Source organism: Apodemus sylvaticus, chromosome 16 (assembly GCF_947179515.1).
Source record: "Apodemus sylvaticus chromosome 16, mApoSyl1.1, whole genome shotgun sequence".
In the NCBI taxonomy this organism is placed as follows: Eukaryota; Metazoa; Chordata; class Mammalia; order Rodentia; family Muridae; genus Apodemus; species Apodemus sylvaticus.
The window spans coordinates 39278712-39294454 of NC_067487.1; the positions used below are offsets into that span (position 1 = coordinate 39278712).

General features: G+C 39.7%; 1 protein-coding gene across 2 annotated transcripts; it reads left to right on the plus strand.

Annotated features, from left to right (window-relative positions):
- Nucleotides 1-2389: 2389 nt before the first annotated feature.
- On the plus strand, nucleotides 2390-14953 carry Fbxo4 (F-box protein 4). 2 transcript variants are annotated; one of them, XM_052159911.1, is made up of 7 exons: nucleotides 2390-2846; nucleotides 3814-4049; nucleotides 5881-6101; nucleotides 9458-9533; nucleotides 9648-9823; nucleotides 12236-12426; nucleotides 14642-14953. In XM_052159911.1, exons 1-7 carry the CDS (start codon nucleotides 2664-2666, stop codon nucleotides 14729-14731), a joined length of 1173 nt encoding a protein of 390 aa, XP_052015871.1. In that variant the 5' UTR covers nucleotides 2390-2663; the 3' UTR covers nucleotides 14732-14953. The 2 variants fall into 2 exon arrangements, with proteins under 2 accessions (XP_052015871.1, XP_052015872.1); XM_052159912.1 differs by having other exon boundaries at nucleotides 2394-2846; nucleotides 12251-12426; nucleotides 14642-14951.
- The last annotated feature ends 790 nt before the right edge of the window (nucleotides 14954-15743 follow it).

A 15743-nucleotide genomic window follows, 5' to 3' on the forward strand; every position in this document is an offset into this window, starting at 1 on the left:
CTTGTTTCTTTCTTTTATATTTTATTCTTGCATCAGTTTTCTGTACTAATTTCTGAATACCTTCCTTCTGGTCCTAGTAGCTTTCAAACAGGGTAGCATCATGATTCAGATTGTGAGTTCTGGAACTAGAAGGCCTGAGTTAAATCACATCCCCCATCATTTCCTAACTGTAACTCTCTGTCAATTGCTAAGTCGTTTTATCTTTAAAGATTATATTTTTTATTATTTTTAAATATGTATAAATTGTGTGTAGGGGGGTATGGTGTGGTGTGGGGGTGTGCATGCATGTGGCCCATGGAGACAAGAGTCTTCAGATCCCCTAGAGGTGGATATAAGTTTCCTGGCTCCGTGTTGGGACTCCCAACTCCTGTCCTCTGCAAGAGCAGGAGGAGCTCCTAAGTACTGAGTCATACCTTATTTTTAATAATTATTTCTATAACAAAACTGAATTCTTCCTCACTCAGTAAATAAGTCACATTTCCTTGTAATATAAAAGCAGGGGCATTTTCATTTCTTCATACTTAAAAGACTTCTTATGCTATTTTTTTTCTCTGAATACGAAACACAACTTAGGGAGGAGGAAGGTCATTATAAGTAATTAATTCATAAGTCTTTTTCCTTTGTCCTGATAATCTGAGCTAATGGTTGACCTACTTACTACTAAGCAGTGTCGTAGGGAATAATAATCATTTTCAAATGGAGGTTCTGACAGACCCTCAGTTGCCCGGCTTCAAGCTTTATTGAATTTTTGCTACTTTTCATTTAGATCCTCAGGTACTACATTTTGAATGAAGGGTCCTTTTGAAAAGCATCGAGGGTCTACTACTGAGCATTAAGTTACATGCTGGTCTATATTGCTAAGTGTTATTTTAATATTTACACACTAACAACTATTTCCTATAGCCTAGTGTGTTTTTTAAAGATGTGGCCTTTTCCTTCTACTTTGAAGATTGTAAAATGGGATTAATTTTTAAACAACCTATGGACTAGATGTAGAACATTTTGACAATTGATATTAAACCAGTTGTATATAGAAGATGATAAAATTTAACTGTTTTCACAAAAACACATCTTGGAATGGTAAGCAGCTAAAGGTAACAATGATTTTAATATATATTGTTTGGGATCCACCTGTCTTGCTTGTTCTCCAGAACAAGGATTTTACACCTCAGGTTATTTTAATTGAGATGTATTTGTCTTACTGGGGTGTAACGTGGTGGTGATCTTTACTAAATTATTCTAAAAGATTTTAAATAATTTAACAGGAGACTCTTAAATTGGAAGTATTCCTGTGACAAAGTCTAATGTGAAATGGGTTTTGGGGATTAGATTAAGTGAGGTAATCTACTTGAGAGACTGAAACCTGCTAGGAAACAGGTATTTATGTCTTTCCTAAGACTATATCCAGTGCTGTAAAATATTTTGTTATATAGCCTACCTCTGGTTTCTTACATTTCTTTTCGATTATGATTAAAGTTCACAGAATAGACATCACTTTTGAAAGATTACAAATTCACTAATGGCTTTTAAGAATATCACATTCTGGTTTCTTCCTATCAAATTTTCTTCTGACCTTTTATGATAGATCATTGATTGAACAATTTTTTTTTAGTGTACTTACATTTTTGTCGTGGTCCTAAACTCATCATTTTGGTAGAAACTACCAAATAATTGAGCTTAAGGAAGTAAATGTAAGCAAAATATGAGTGGCCATGGCCAGAGACTGGTTTGGGGTTATCTTGAATGGCACACCAAGTTGTGGAAGCAATTACGTGAACTATTATAGCCACAGAACAAAAGACCATATATCAAACACATGTACCACCTACACTGCAGAGGGCGTTATATACACAGCCTAGATAAAACTGGGCAAATCATGTCTTGGTTACAACATTATTTACTTTAAAATAGATAAAGGGGGCCGGTGCTTGAGAGATGGCTCAGCAGAGGACCTGAGTAGGTGGCTCACAGTGGTGTGATTGCAGTTCCAGGGTATGTGATGCCTGTGGCCTCTGCCGGAACTTTCATGCCCATGCACGTACTCACATACATGTAGCTAAATAAAATCTTAAGCGTTAGCCAAGGCCAGATGTTTGTACTAACAAGTTTCACCTAATATTGCTGATGAGGTTAGACCAAAACCAGATTGAATTATTCAAAGAACTCTGCCCGAGGCAGTTTTGGGTTTCCATCAACAATACTTTCTCCACAGCCCTAGGCCAACGTCAGTATCTTTGATAACAGATGGGACGTCTTGGAGAACTTTAGCTCCACAGGCTCCTGATGTCTCCACGGGCTCAGTTTTTGCTCAACTCCAAGAAGTGGTAGGTTGCTGGTTCCAAACCAGAAGCACACACACTTAATACCTAACGCTTAAGGAAGGGGAAGCAAAGAAAAGGGGTGGCTGTTTAACCCGCCCTGGCTACCAGGGCAGTGTGGAGGTGCGTAGGGCCAGAGACCAGAGGATGTGTAGCCTGGGCTAACGCCAGCTAACCGAAGGCTTTGGGCTAACCGGGTGACTCATTCCGGGCCACCGCGGCCTGGAGCCGCGCCCAGCCGACCGGCCAGGGTCGTCCCTGCGGGGCGGGCGGGCGGAGGCGGAGACGAAGGCCGAGCGGCTGGGAAGCCCGTGCGCCGGGCCGTGTCGCGCGGAGCCGGCGGCCATGGCTGGAAGCGAGCCCCGCGGAGCCGGCTCCCCGCCGCCCGCCAGCGACTGGGGCCGCCTGGAGGCCGCCATCCTGAGCGGCTGGAGGACCTTCTGGCATTCGGTGGGCAAGGAGCGGGCGACGCCCACGGCCTCCCGGAAGGAGGCGGCGGAGGAGACGAGCGCGCTGACGCGGCTGCCGGTGAGCCAGGGCCGCAGGCCGCGCACTGGGGTCGCCGCAGCCCCGGGGCCTGGGCCCGCTGGGCGGCCACTTCCGGGTGTGTGCTCGCCGGGAAGTGAAGTGGCCAGAATCGCCTACACGGTGACTCTTGGTAACCCCGGGTCAGCCAAGGTCGCAACCACAACTCACACTAATGGCCAGTGAGATCACCCACAGGTTGTCAGTCATCCAAACAGGATGTCTGGAAATCTGATGAAGGAAGTGGGTTAGCCTGGAAAGCATTCCAGTGTCTTTGTTCTGCACATCTTAGTTTTCAGTCCTAGGTTCATTGTATTCCAGCTAGGGGGTCGCCCAGAGCAAGCAACTCTTAATATCCTAAGCCACAAAACTGCCACGTAATTGAAAATCAATGAAGTCACAAGTACCTCAAGTTAGGGCAGACTGCAAAGAGAATGCATGTTATTTAACGTTTCACAGAAAAATAAAATTAAGAGATTATACATTGTTGAGGACAATTCCTGTATCTCAGTTGGATTATTGGTACATCCCACTGACATTCGTTCTAATGGAAAACCACAGGCTTAGCTCCAAGCTTCCTTGTATCCTCTGAACTGATTAATACACTAGATAGAGAAAATCAAATAATAGATTCACATGCTTTCATGTGAACTAGTGATAAAATCAGAAAATTGATACTACACGTTTATTTTGAAGAATAAAATTTTAACTGGTACCTTAGCATACTCACGGGAAGAAATTAAAGGAACTGGTTATTTTGCTTGAAAAATAGAAAGGCAGAGCTTGAAGTTTTCAACATTTCAGGCATGTTTGAATGAAAATGTTTAGTTTTGAGTTTGTTAAGTACTGTAAAGAATGAATCCTTCAGGTGACCTTTAGTATAACAACGCTTTACTGATTAGCTCTCCACCAAACAGTTTCCCCAGAGAGATGATTCCTTTGTCTTAAGTGCTGTTTGCCTCTGTTCCAGATCGATGTACAGCTCTATATCTTGTCATTTCTTTCACCCCACGATCTGTGCCAGTTGGGAAGTACAGATCATTACTGGAATGAAACTGTAAGAGACCCGATTCTCTGGAGATACTTTCTGTTGCGGGATCTCCCTTCTTGGTCTTCTGTGGATTGGAAGTCACTTCCAGACCTAGAGATCTTAAAAAAGCCCATATCTGAGGTCACTGACAGCAAATGTTTTGATTACATGGAGGTGTAAGTATCTATTTCTGTGAATTGACAAGAGATTCTAAACAGTCCGCATTAGTTCTGACCCTGATATTAACTTGCTGCATAGGATTTGTCTGGACGCTCCTTGGCCAAATTAGGGGTTCAGCTAATTGACATTTTCTCCATGGGACCCTCGCAGTTTTAATCTTTTTGTTATTTTCCTGTGGTGACTAACCATTATCTGATTAATTATATGTGGTACAGTAGACAAGAAAACAACTTCTTAAACTTCTCATAATATGTATAGCATTTTCCATTTTGTTAAATTGTAAATGTGTATTCCTAATCAGAGAAGGAATGTCCAGAGACCAGAACACATTTCTTTTCGGTGGGGAGAAGACTGTTTTTAAGACTGAATGAAATCAGGTTTTATTTTTAATTACCTGAAAGCCTCCAAGTTTCGAGTTCATCACGTACATGAGAAAGTTACTTTTATTGAGCACATGCAGCATATTGGATTCATGGGAGTCTGTTGTATCTATGTCTACTCCTGTCCTTATTCAACCTAAGATTTTATCTTTGTGTTAAGGATATAGAGGGCCAGAAAGGTTACACAGTTCGCATATAATATAGTATGCAAAGGATTGGTTAATACTATGGTGTTCCTTCAAAATATGTCACTGTATATAGGTAAAACTTGCTTTATTGTTAACTCCACATTTAAAGCAAAATAAAACAAGTTCCAAGAATTCTTGTCCATTGGCTCTAAGAATTGCTTGACTGTGATTCAGTAGCTGCATGTAGGATTGCTGCATGGAGAATCTCCCCCTCTGCTCTGTTACTCGGCCTCTCTGACCCAGACTCTAGCTGCCATGTCAGATAACAGGAGATGACTAGATCAAGTTGTATATGATCTTTTTAGATAATCTCAAATTCCACTGACATTTCTTTTTTTAAAATTACTTTTACTTATTATTTATTGTGTGTAGGTGTGGGTGGGCACACATATTACATGCTACATATGGAGGTCAGAGGTCAGTCTTTTGGAGTCCATTCTCTCCTCTCACATATGGGTCCCTGAGATTGAACTTGGGTCATCAGGCTTGGCAACCAGCCCTGTACCTGCTGAGCCATCATAGTTTCTTTCACATGATGTTTATTTTGCTAATTTTCAGCTAGGTCTTCTTGGGCCCCCCTTGCGTATTTATTTAGTATTTTGAATCAACTATTATGTGGAGACTATTAAAGGGGTGTTTAAGAAGCTTGATATTAGTGGCTTTAGTAATATTTTTAAATTTCTGGGATTTAACGCTAAATATCTTAATATAACTGACATTTTGGGGGTTCTCAATCTTAACATTTTGTACCAGTTTTGGGGGACTGTGCTGGAAGTTGTAGGATGTGTAGTGACATCTATGGTTCTACGAAGTGGATGTTAGTATCATAGCCTTCTCCTCCCCAGATGTGAACATAAAATTGTTCAGGCTTTGCCACAGGCTATAGGATACGGATAAAATTTTTCTCAGGAAGAGAACGGTTACTATTCCGTATAGTTAATTTCAACTATTCAAACAAACAGTGAAACATGTGTCTCATGAAAGAAACTAAATGAAAGATAAAGTAAATACTGCCTTCCTGAGGGAGACCTCTGCAGCTTTGTGGTCACGCCCAGTCTCCAGAACCTGTGTTTTTCCTTGTCACTGCTCTCAACATGCATGTTTTAGTGGTATCTATCCTGGATTGTCTGGGAGGGTTGAAACTATAATCTTTTATGTTACCGTGTCTTACAGAGGACACAAAAAATGATAGAGTCTCAAATGAACAAGAAGTTAAATGTTTTTCTATTTTATTTCCTAATTGTGACAATTTTATGCAGTTATAAAATGTGCTGTCCATATGGGAGAAGAGCCTTGAAAGCCAGCCGTCCTATGTACGGAGCGGTTACCTCTTTCTTACACTCACTGATTATTCAGAATGAACCCCGGTTTGCTATGTTTGGACCAGGTTTGGAAGAACTGGACACATCCTTGGTGTTGAGTTTGATGTCTTCTGAGGACCTTTGCCCAACTGCTGGCTTACCTCACAGACAGATCGATGGTAATTTTTCATGTTACTGTACAATACATAGTAATGACAATACTTGGACCTTGACATTAGTGTTAAAGAGATAGACATTTAAAAGTTAAATATTGTAATGAAATATAGAAATTTGTGAATGGACCCCTGGCCCTACTAAATGGGAAAAAATTAGTATAAGTACTTTTTTCTTAATTTTTCAAGTTTTTATAATTTAGAATTTAATAATATGTTAAGTAAATTTTAACAGACCATAGCATGTTTACCATAAGAGAAATTTACCAAGAAAACCACTGAATATCAACTTGCAAATTATTTTTATATATATTGGGATTTTAAAATAAGATCTATATTATTACCTCTCCTGTACAGAAAAAGTCCATGAAACAGCATGTGTCCTCTTGGTGAAGTGGGGATGAATCATTAAATGAGCAGTGATAGAATGTGAGATGTACTTTACTCGCTGTATAAATACAGAGATTTGGAACAAATCTGGGTCTTCCACAAAAGCCAGTAGATGTAAGTGAGGACACAGACAAGTATTTAGAAGGTCAGAATATGATCAGTTAGTTTCTGAATAGAAAGGTAACAACCAAAGAAGGCTGTACACTGAAGAAGATGCTTCCTCAGACTCTTCAGGCTTAGAAGATGTCTACCCTTAAGACAGCAAGAAAACAAAGCACAACATTCTGAATGTTCAGGACTCAGCCAAAGTATCTCTAAGTCTAGAAAGAATGGAGCTTGGTAAGCAACGACAACAACATGTGAGGGGTATCTCATCAACATTTCATTTTAAAAAGTCTATTCTGGCTCTCGAGGAAAAAATGGATTAGAAGAGACAGAAGAAGCTGCTGCAATATATGACTTAAAAGAAAACATGGAAGGAATCACTGGGTGAAAGAAAATGAATACTGAGGATGAAACTTGGTGCAATTAGTAAGGATTATGTAATAAGGATAGCTGTTGACTTCTGCCTTGGGGTTTACATTGGGTAGAAACTCATTCACTAGGGTAAGGAATCAGCAGAGGAGAATGGCTTCTGTGGTTGCTGTTTTTGGTGACTGGAGCTAGGGATGGAATTTGCTGACTCTGATAACTGCAGGGTATATAAACAAAGAGTAATATTGTAAGCAATCCAGTTGCATTAGGTTCCACAAGGGCGAGGACATTGCCAGTTTTGTTTTGGTTTGTATGTGTCATATAAGACATAGCATAGCTTCCACACTATGGTGGTTTGAGTGGGAATGGCCTCCATAGGGTCAACTATTCAAATACTTGGCTCCCAGTTGGTGGAACTTTTTGGTAAGTATTAAGAGGTGTGGCCTTATATCCCTGAAGGAGGGCTTTGAGCTTTGAAACACTCACACACCATTCCCAGTTAGCTTTCTCTCTGCATTGTGCTTGCAGCTCAGATAGAAGCTCTTAGCAACTGCTGCAGCATGCCTGCTTGTTGATAGGGTCATTGCCATGATGGTCGAGGACTCTAACCCTCTGGAATCAAATTAAATCCTTTTTTTTTTTTTTAATAAGTTGCCTTGATTATGGTGTTTTGTCACAGCAATAGAAAAGTAAGAAAAGTAACTATGGCATACATACACATTTAGTAAATGAATGACTTATAGATCATGCGTTCAGATACAAAGAATTGACAACTGGGAGTCATAAGCAGCTCACATGGACTTGGAAGTTTAAGAGGATGGATAGGAAGATAGTGAGCTTTGTGCTGAAGTCTACGGTGGGGAGAGAGGTGATTATGGATGACCAAGTTGAGGAAGGAGAGACTGCTCTCCCAACTGAATGATGTGTTTTCTAGATGGAACTCTCCCAAAGACTCCTTGAGTCATGATCTGGGCAAGTCATTGGGATTAGAGAGCGTCAGCCGACAGGGTGTGAGGAAATAATGTATTTTGGTCAATGAGAGTCCTTGGCAAGAAAAGCATTACCTAAGGCAGACCAGTCTCAGGCAAGGACTTAGTGTAAGGCAAAAAGGCCCCAGGAGAAGCCAGAACACATGAGGAAATTTGATAATTATGCAATGGCCTTTACTTTCCCCTTACAGAAACTTAGGTGATTGCTTGCAAATGGCAGCCTACCAGATCAGAGAACAGGGGTTGCATAAGTCGGGCTGAGGTTAGATGTGTTGAAAGGGTAATTTCTGGAAATTTAGAATGATAAAGACAAAGAGCAGAGACATTTGATCTCTGTTTCCATGTGCTTTTTTGTAAAATATCATGGCCGGAGGAGTAGAGGATCATGTGTCTTGGGATACTTAGAGTTTTAGTACCCACAAGTCCAGATCTATAAACGTGTTGCTTAGAACAGTGAGATAGGACGACAGGACACAGCTTGTTTAAGCAGAGTTCAAAAATTAGGGGAATGAAGGCTGGAGTTGTCTCTGCTGAGGTAAGTTCTGCTTGTCTGTCTGGAGGCCATTAGCATTGTAGAGAAGAGAAATGCTTAGACATATATCATTAAGCAATATATCTGCTGTTGCAAGAAAGGCCAGTTAAAGCAAAAAGATTTGGAGGACTGGTTAGAAGAGATTACAGAAGTCAGATAGCTAATTTGTACCAAAAGGAGAATGGTAGTGGAAAGAGGTAGATGAATCAGAGAGACATTTATGCAGCAAAACTAGAGCTATGGAATAATGAAGGATTTTTTTCTTTCCAGAAGGCCAAAAAAGATATTGATCATTAATAAAACAACAAACCCAGATGTTAAGAAAGGAACAGCAATGGTGTTGGGTTGTGTCAGACATAAGAGTAAGAAGCCAATGTTTAGCAATCTAGGGGTATCAATAATCCTCACAGTCACCCCTAAGAAGTTCATGTTATTTCAGATTTGTGTCAAAACAGTGTCTCACAAGTTAGTGACTACCATGGCAAGTTTAGGGTTCTAACCCACATCATCCTACTTCCAAATGTCAGCATCCGCAGTTTTGACTCAGTTTCTGAGGCACTTCTAATGACAGGCCATGTGTTTGTAAACAGTTTTGCTAGGGCATGAATGTTCCCTCGCTGATGGGCCCTTGCTAAATGTATGCATAGAGTTTAAGACCCACGGAAGCATAAAATATGAACTGAGTCAGCACTGGGGATAAATAGAAATAGTTGCCCCAGCTGCTGCTGTGACGTTCGTGATGGTGACTGAAAACCGTACAGCCAACACTTAGCTCTCTATCCAGGTTCTTCCTGCCTTGTGAATCAAAGTTGCACACAACCTTTTTTCTTAGTCACAAGCATTGCATCTTATTCCAAAGTTGCATGTAACTTGCTCGATTTTTTCCTTTGCCCTTTTTAATTTCACTGGAGATTTTTTAAATTATTTTTTATTGTTTTTGTTATTGGCTTGCTTCTATTATTGACTTTCTCATGTAGGTATTGGATCTGGACTCAATTTCCAGTTGAGCAATCAGCATAAATTCAACATCCTGATATTATATTCGACTACGAGGTAAGGCTAGTTGCTTGGAGGGCTGCCCGAAGCGTCAGCGCCCGAACACTTTAGTGGGACAGAACTCGCTTATGGCCTTTGTGTTAAACATGTTGACACTCCTTTTCCTTGCAGAAAGGAAAGAGACAGGGCAAGGGAGGCGCACACCAGCACCGTTAACAAGATGTTCAGCCTCCAGAGTGAGGGTGCCGAGCAGCAGAGGAGCCGCTACAGTGTGATCCCACAGATCCAGAAAGTGTGTGAAGTCGTTGACGGGTTCATCTATGTGGCGAACGCTGAAGCTCACCGACGTAAGCATCCTTTTCTCTCTTCTTCAAGGCGCTACTACAGGCGCTACTAGGTCATCCTTCTACACCATCCTACTACGTCATCCTTCTATGCCATCCTACTACGTCATCCTTCTACACCATCCTACTACGTCATCCTTCTACGCCATCCTACTATGTCATCCTTCTACGCCATCCTACTACGTCATCCTTGGCAAAAGATAATCATGTCGTTACAGCTTCGTAAAACACAGAAGTTAGATTCTTGCCTCTGTGATTTTTCTGGCCATTCCTGTCACTAGTGCTCTCAGCCCTTGTTGTATATTAGAATCTCATGGAAGACACCTAGAATGCCACACGTCATCCATAGATTTCCCCGGGATCCTGGACATCTGGTTTCTATAACCACCACAGGGTTCTGAAATAAGTCAAAGCTTGATTAGCCATATTCTATCATTTAATTCTACATTTTAAAATTACTGATGCTCTCTTTTACCTCTGATATACTCAAAGTTGTGCAGATAACTGACCATTTATTTGTTGGGTCTTTCTTACCCACATTATAGAGAGGTGTGGGGGATAGGGATGCTAATTGAGTAGATTAAAATTAATTAAACCAATGGGTCGATACTATTTTCCAGATACTCTGAATAATTGTCACTGACAATGTTGTTTTGATATGACATTGGACCATGAGCCAGTGTTATAATTTCCTCTCAATCCTTTGTGTACAAGATAGAATATAAGTATACAGTAAATTGTTTATTTTATATACTGCTTATATATATATATAGCACACATTAATAATATATTATAGTTATTTAGTGCATTGAACTAATTTACAGTGAATTCATTTTTCTACCAGTCTGTTAAATCCTGGAGGAAATTATACTTAGAAATCCTGGATAAAAGTATTCGTAAGAAAAGAATAAGTTATTACTTGTTCTTATAGGACTATCTATAAAAGAAAAAACTAGAAGCAAAATAAATGGAAGATTTATTTGTTCAGCAAAAAGCTGCTGAGTCACCAATAGCTGTATTTGCTGGTGAAGATATGTCTAAGAGCTAAAACCTAGAGAGCTCCTCACTTCTGTCTAATCTTCTAGATCGCTCCTAATAGCTTCCCGTAAAATTGGGAGAAAAAGCAGGGGTTAGCATGATCCATAACCTAGGTCCTGGGTTCAGTCCCAAGCATGGTGGAGGGAAAATACATAAGATACAAAAGAATCTGTACCTGTTTCCTGAATCTTTGCCATGCAGCTCTGCAATACAGGAGAGTGGGGGCTATCTGCTACTGCAGAGAACGGTAGAAGAGAAAGCTCTTTGCCTGAGCACAGAGGTCAGGATCTAGCTGGGAGCAAGCACTCTGGACTGAAAGAAATCTTTGTTTCTGATTCCTTGTCTGAGTAGATGATGTCATAAATAAATACAGTCGCAAGAACATTCAGGTGTACCGATTGTTTAAAGTAACCGTGGCATGATAATTTTCTATTACACATTCTGCAACTGTCTGATAACCTTTTTCCAGGAAATACCTTTCTACCAGTACAGGGCAGAATTCAGTGGTCATGCTGAGACACCACCACCACCAACAACAACAAAAACACTTCCACTATATTATACTCAGGCACAATTACCATCGTAAGACTGAAGCTGTTATGTGAAACTGAGCTTGACCCTTTCTAGGTAGCCCAAGCTGGCTTTGAACTGATGGCACGTGTTCTGCCTCAGCCTCCTGACTGCTGTATTACAAGTGTGCTGACTGTGGAAGGATTTGAATTCTCTGTGTCCACAGTAACTACCATCAATGATGACCAGTTTGACTGGAATCGATGTGTTAGTGACCCAGCAATCACGGGAACATGCTGGCTTCTGAGAGTCAGTTCTCCTTACTCCAGTCTCTAACTGCTTTTCTATATTCACCTAGCATGAATTCTAAAAGTTCTGAAACAGAAAAACACTGGCTCGTACCTGCAGTCTAAGCTTCTTGGAAGGCTGATGTGGGGAAATGGCTTGGGAATTCTGTTTACCACAGAATGTCTGTGATCTGGACTCTCCAGTAAAAGACCGACATAAAAAAATCGGATAAAAAAAATAGGCCCAATTTTAGGCTCAGATGTAGGAAGTAAGACCCTTGAAAGAAAGGGTTAATCAGATAGTTGCAGAATGCGTTAAGAGAAAATTATCATGTCATGGTTACTTTAAATAATCAGCACACCTGAATGTTATTGTGACCGTATTTCCTTAAGAAGCCTCTAAATATATATATCTTTGAAAGACTATTTAATAAAATTTTGTGGTAGAGCAATATATAAATCCAAGGAATAAAGGCAGTTGTTCTGTTTAAATCCTACTAAAAATTTTAATTCCTTTGTGTGTTATTTTAAATATAATTATTTTAGAGCAATTGTAAGTAAAGCAAATTATGTATTTTAGCTTTAAATTCCTTAGGTCATGAATGGCAGGATGAACTCTCTCGCATTATGGCCATGACAGACCCAGCTTTCGGATCTTCAGGAAGACCCATGCTGGTTTTAGCCTGTATTTCTCAAGCAGATGTAAAAAGAATGCCTTGTTTTTACTTAGCTCACGAGCTGCGCCTCAGTCATCTAAACCACCCATGGATGGTAAGGTCTTAACTGCTCTGGCAACCAAAAACTTATCTTTATGTACTTTGTATTGTACGAATTTATTCACATATGTGACTGTGTATGTTTACATGTATGTGTGCTGTGAGTTTTCTTTGTCAGTAACAAAATACCTAAGACTATCTTAAAAGGAAAGAAAGCATATTCTCTCTGAGCTTTTGACATTTTTACTCCCTGATCAGTTGGCCTTGATTTTGAACCTGGGTCAAGGCTCACAGAATGAGCACATGACGGGGAAAACCTCTGTCTTGGAACAAAAAGGAACGAGAGAGAAGGGGCTGAGATCCCAGTATGGCCTTCAAGGGACATTCCAGATGATCCTGCACTAGTCACCACTTCTTGAGTTTCACCTCAGAGTGGGGACCAAGCCTCTGACACACAGAACTTTTGGGAACATTAATTGGAAGGGTAACATTCATCTTTGAAGTGAACTACCATTTTAATATGAAATTAAAAGCTTGATTGACAGGTGCTAATAACTTTGGATTGGTCATCTGTTCTCTGTTCACCTCCCCTATTGTAGAACAGTAAGACAGCAACTGGGCGTGGTTTTAAGGATGCCACTCTCCTGGCTTTCTCAACATCAATGCTAACTATGCTTTACAAGCTGTGAAAGCACAGGTTGTTTGGGCTGGGGAGGTAGTGCACTGGTACACTACCTACCTAATATGCAGGAGCCCCAAGGGTTTGGTCCCCAACACCACTGCAAATGTACATCTCATAGTCTGGTGCTTTAAATTTTATTTGAATAATGAAGTTTTTTAAAAATAAAAACTGAAATGAAACTTCATAAACTGCTTATAATAGTCTCTGGTGATCTATTATCTTTTTATTTGTATCTTCTTTAATTATTATTATTACTTTATTTAATTATTTATTTTGAGGCAGTCTTACTATGTAGCTCTGACTGTTCTGGTTCTTGCTCTGTAGAACAAACAGGCTGGGCTCAAACTCACAGAGCTCCACTTGCCTCTGCCTCCCAAGTGCTGGGATTAAAGATCTTTCTCCCCCCACGTCCCCAGACCAGCTAAAGGTGTGTTGATTTTGTTTCAAAATTCAGAAACCAACTGTTTATCTTTTGTAATTTTTTTTATATTTCCTCTGTTTATTTTTATTTAGATGAGTACACTGTAGCTTTTTTCAGACACACACCAGAAGAGTGTATCAGATCCTATTACAGATGGTTGTGAGCCACCATGTGGTTGCTGGGAATTGAACTCAGGACCTCTGGAAGAGCAGTCAGTGCTCTTAACCCCTGAGCCATCTCTCCAGCCCCCTTTTGTAATTTTCAAATCACTGTTTTGTATCTTGGTTATTTTTCTGTCTCATAATTTGGTGTTTGCTTTCCCAAACCCACTAAAATACACCGTTAGGATGTTTATTTGAAATATTATTCATTTAATGGGTCTTTGGACTAAAATATGCTTCTACCCCTGAAATCGTGTGTGTGTGTGTGTGTGTGTGTGTGTGTGTGTGTGTGTGAGAGAGAGAGAGAGAGAGAGAGAGAGAGAGAGAGAGAGATTTAAATTAAGCATTTGTTGCTTTAACTTGCCCTTTTGTACTGTTTACTGTACCCTGTATGTTTGATACTTTCTTTTCTTTCCTTTTCTTTCCTGGTCAATTTCTAACTTTTTATTATTGTTGTTATTTCTAGTTTTATTCTGCTGCATCCATAAAAATACATACGATTTGTTTTACTTCATTACTTTATTGTTGTTGAAGATTTTGTGATAAAACATATGCTCTATTCTAGAGACTGCTCCAGTATATGATGAAAAAAGTGTGCATTCTGCAGCTCTTGGCCAAATATTTTTGAATGTATGCCAAGTCCATTCAGCTTCAGCTAGTTTTGCAGTATGTCACATTTATTAATTGGCTTGGTTAGGTTGAGTCAAAAATGTTTTATTTTTCACAATGATGTTTTTGGAGGAATTGTTTCCCTGGATGTCCAAGAAGCCTGTCTTTTCTGTTTCCAGAGATGAGTTTGAGGAAACAAGACTGACACTGAGTTAGTGAGAAGGTGTAAGAAAAGATCACTATTTCCATGACTGCTCCAGGAGATAGTACACGGAAAACTCAGACTTTTTTGAGTCATTGTATTTTAGCTCCCTTTAAAAACAGTAATGTCTAGAGAAATGTGACTTGTCATAATGTTCTGGTTTGAATTAACCATGTTCTCTTTACCTGCTTGCAGGTCCAGGATACGGAGGCTGAAACTCTGACTGGTTTTTTGAATGGCATTGAGTGGATTCTTGAAGAAGTAGAATCTAAGCGTGCGAAATGAAGTTCCCTTGGGACCCTGGGAAGCCGCCGGTCATGGTGCATGTGTTTCCTGTCCCTCCTGTTCCTGCCTCTCTGGAAGAGGGCTTTATCCTGGACAGCGACTACAGCTGGGCCTCCGACACTTTACCATGAATCAGTTGCAAGTTTCAATCCTACTACTTTTCCATAAAATGAACTCTCAATTTTTTGATAATTTTATATTTTCTGTCTTTTTTGAAAATATTAAATTCTACAAAAAAAAATTTGTGGTTCTTTCATTTCTAATGGTCTCTCATTTTTGCTATCAAGGTTGCCCTAATAGGGCATGCTAAGCCACAGGATCTTTTCAGGGTCTCACTCACTGCTCATCAGAAAAAAGTTTCTGTAATCTATTCTCAACAGAGGCACTAGTTATGAAAATTTCACTAGAACTGCATTAATGTTATGGCCACAACCTCTGTTCTCTTTTGAGAGAATAGAAAGAATATTATGCTTATGTTATAGCTGATATTCTTTCAGGGAAAATTAGTTTTTCATGGAAGTTGTCATGTTCAAATCATTTCAAACAAGGGAATGCTACATTTTCTTTCATACTTAATACATGTCAAAGATTTACATGTATGAAAGCAACCTCAGCAATTGCTTGCACTTTGCAGAGGAAATGACCTAGCACCTTACCGAAACTGGGGGATTCTAAAATTATAGTGAAAAGAATATAAATATTGTTGTATAATTTATATGTTTGTATTTAAATATATTTAAATATGTTTGTTTTGTGGAGAACGTTGTAACATACAGATGATCATATTCTTTCTAAATATTCAGGTGACTCTCATTTGTATTTTGACCAGGCCTATGAACTATTTCTGGTGAAGGTCTTGCTCACAGAGTTCAGAACTGCACTGAGCCTCATAAATCAAGAGACTTGGATTAACCTGTATAACAGGATTTTTCTAGAGATAAGACATTTACATCATGAGATCATGTTGATCTCATGAATAGGTTAAATCCCCTCATGAAAGTAGCTCCCAAAT

What these genes read in the sequence shown, in the direction of transcription:
- Fbxo4 (XM_052159911.1), top strand. Translation starts at nt 2,664, where the DNA reads ATGGCTGGAAGCGAGCCCCGCGGAGCCGGCTCCCCGCCGCCCGCCAGC. An exon ending in GAACGCTGAAGCTCACCGAC is followed by an intron (nt 9,824 to 12,235) that starts GTAAGCATCCTT and finishes TATGTATTTTAG; the next exon opens with CTTTAAATTCCTTAGGTCAT. An exon ending in ATCTAAACCACCCATGGATG is followed by an intron (nt 12,427 to 14,641) that starts GTAAGGTCTTAA and finishes ACCTGCTTGCAG; the next exon opens with GTCCAGGATACGGAGGCTGA.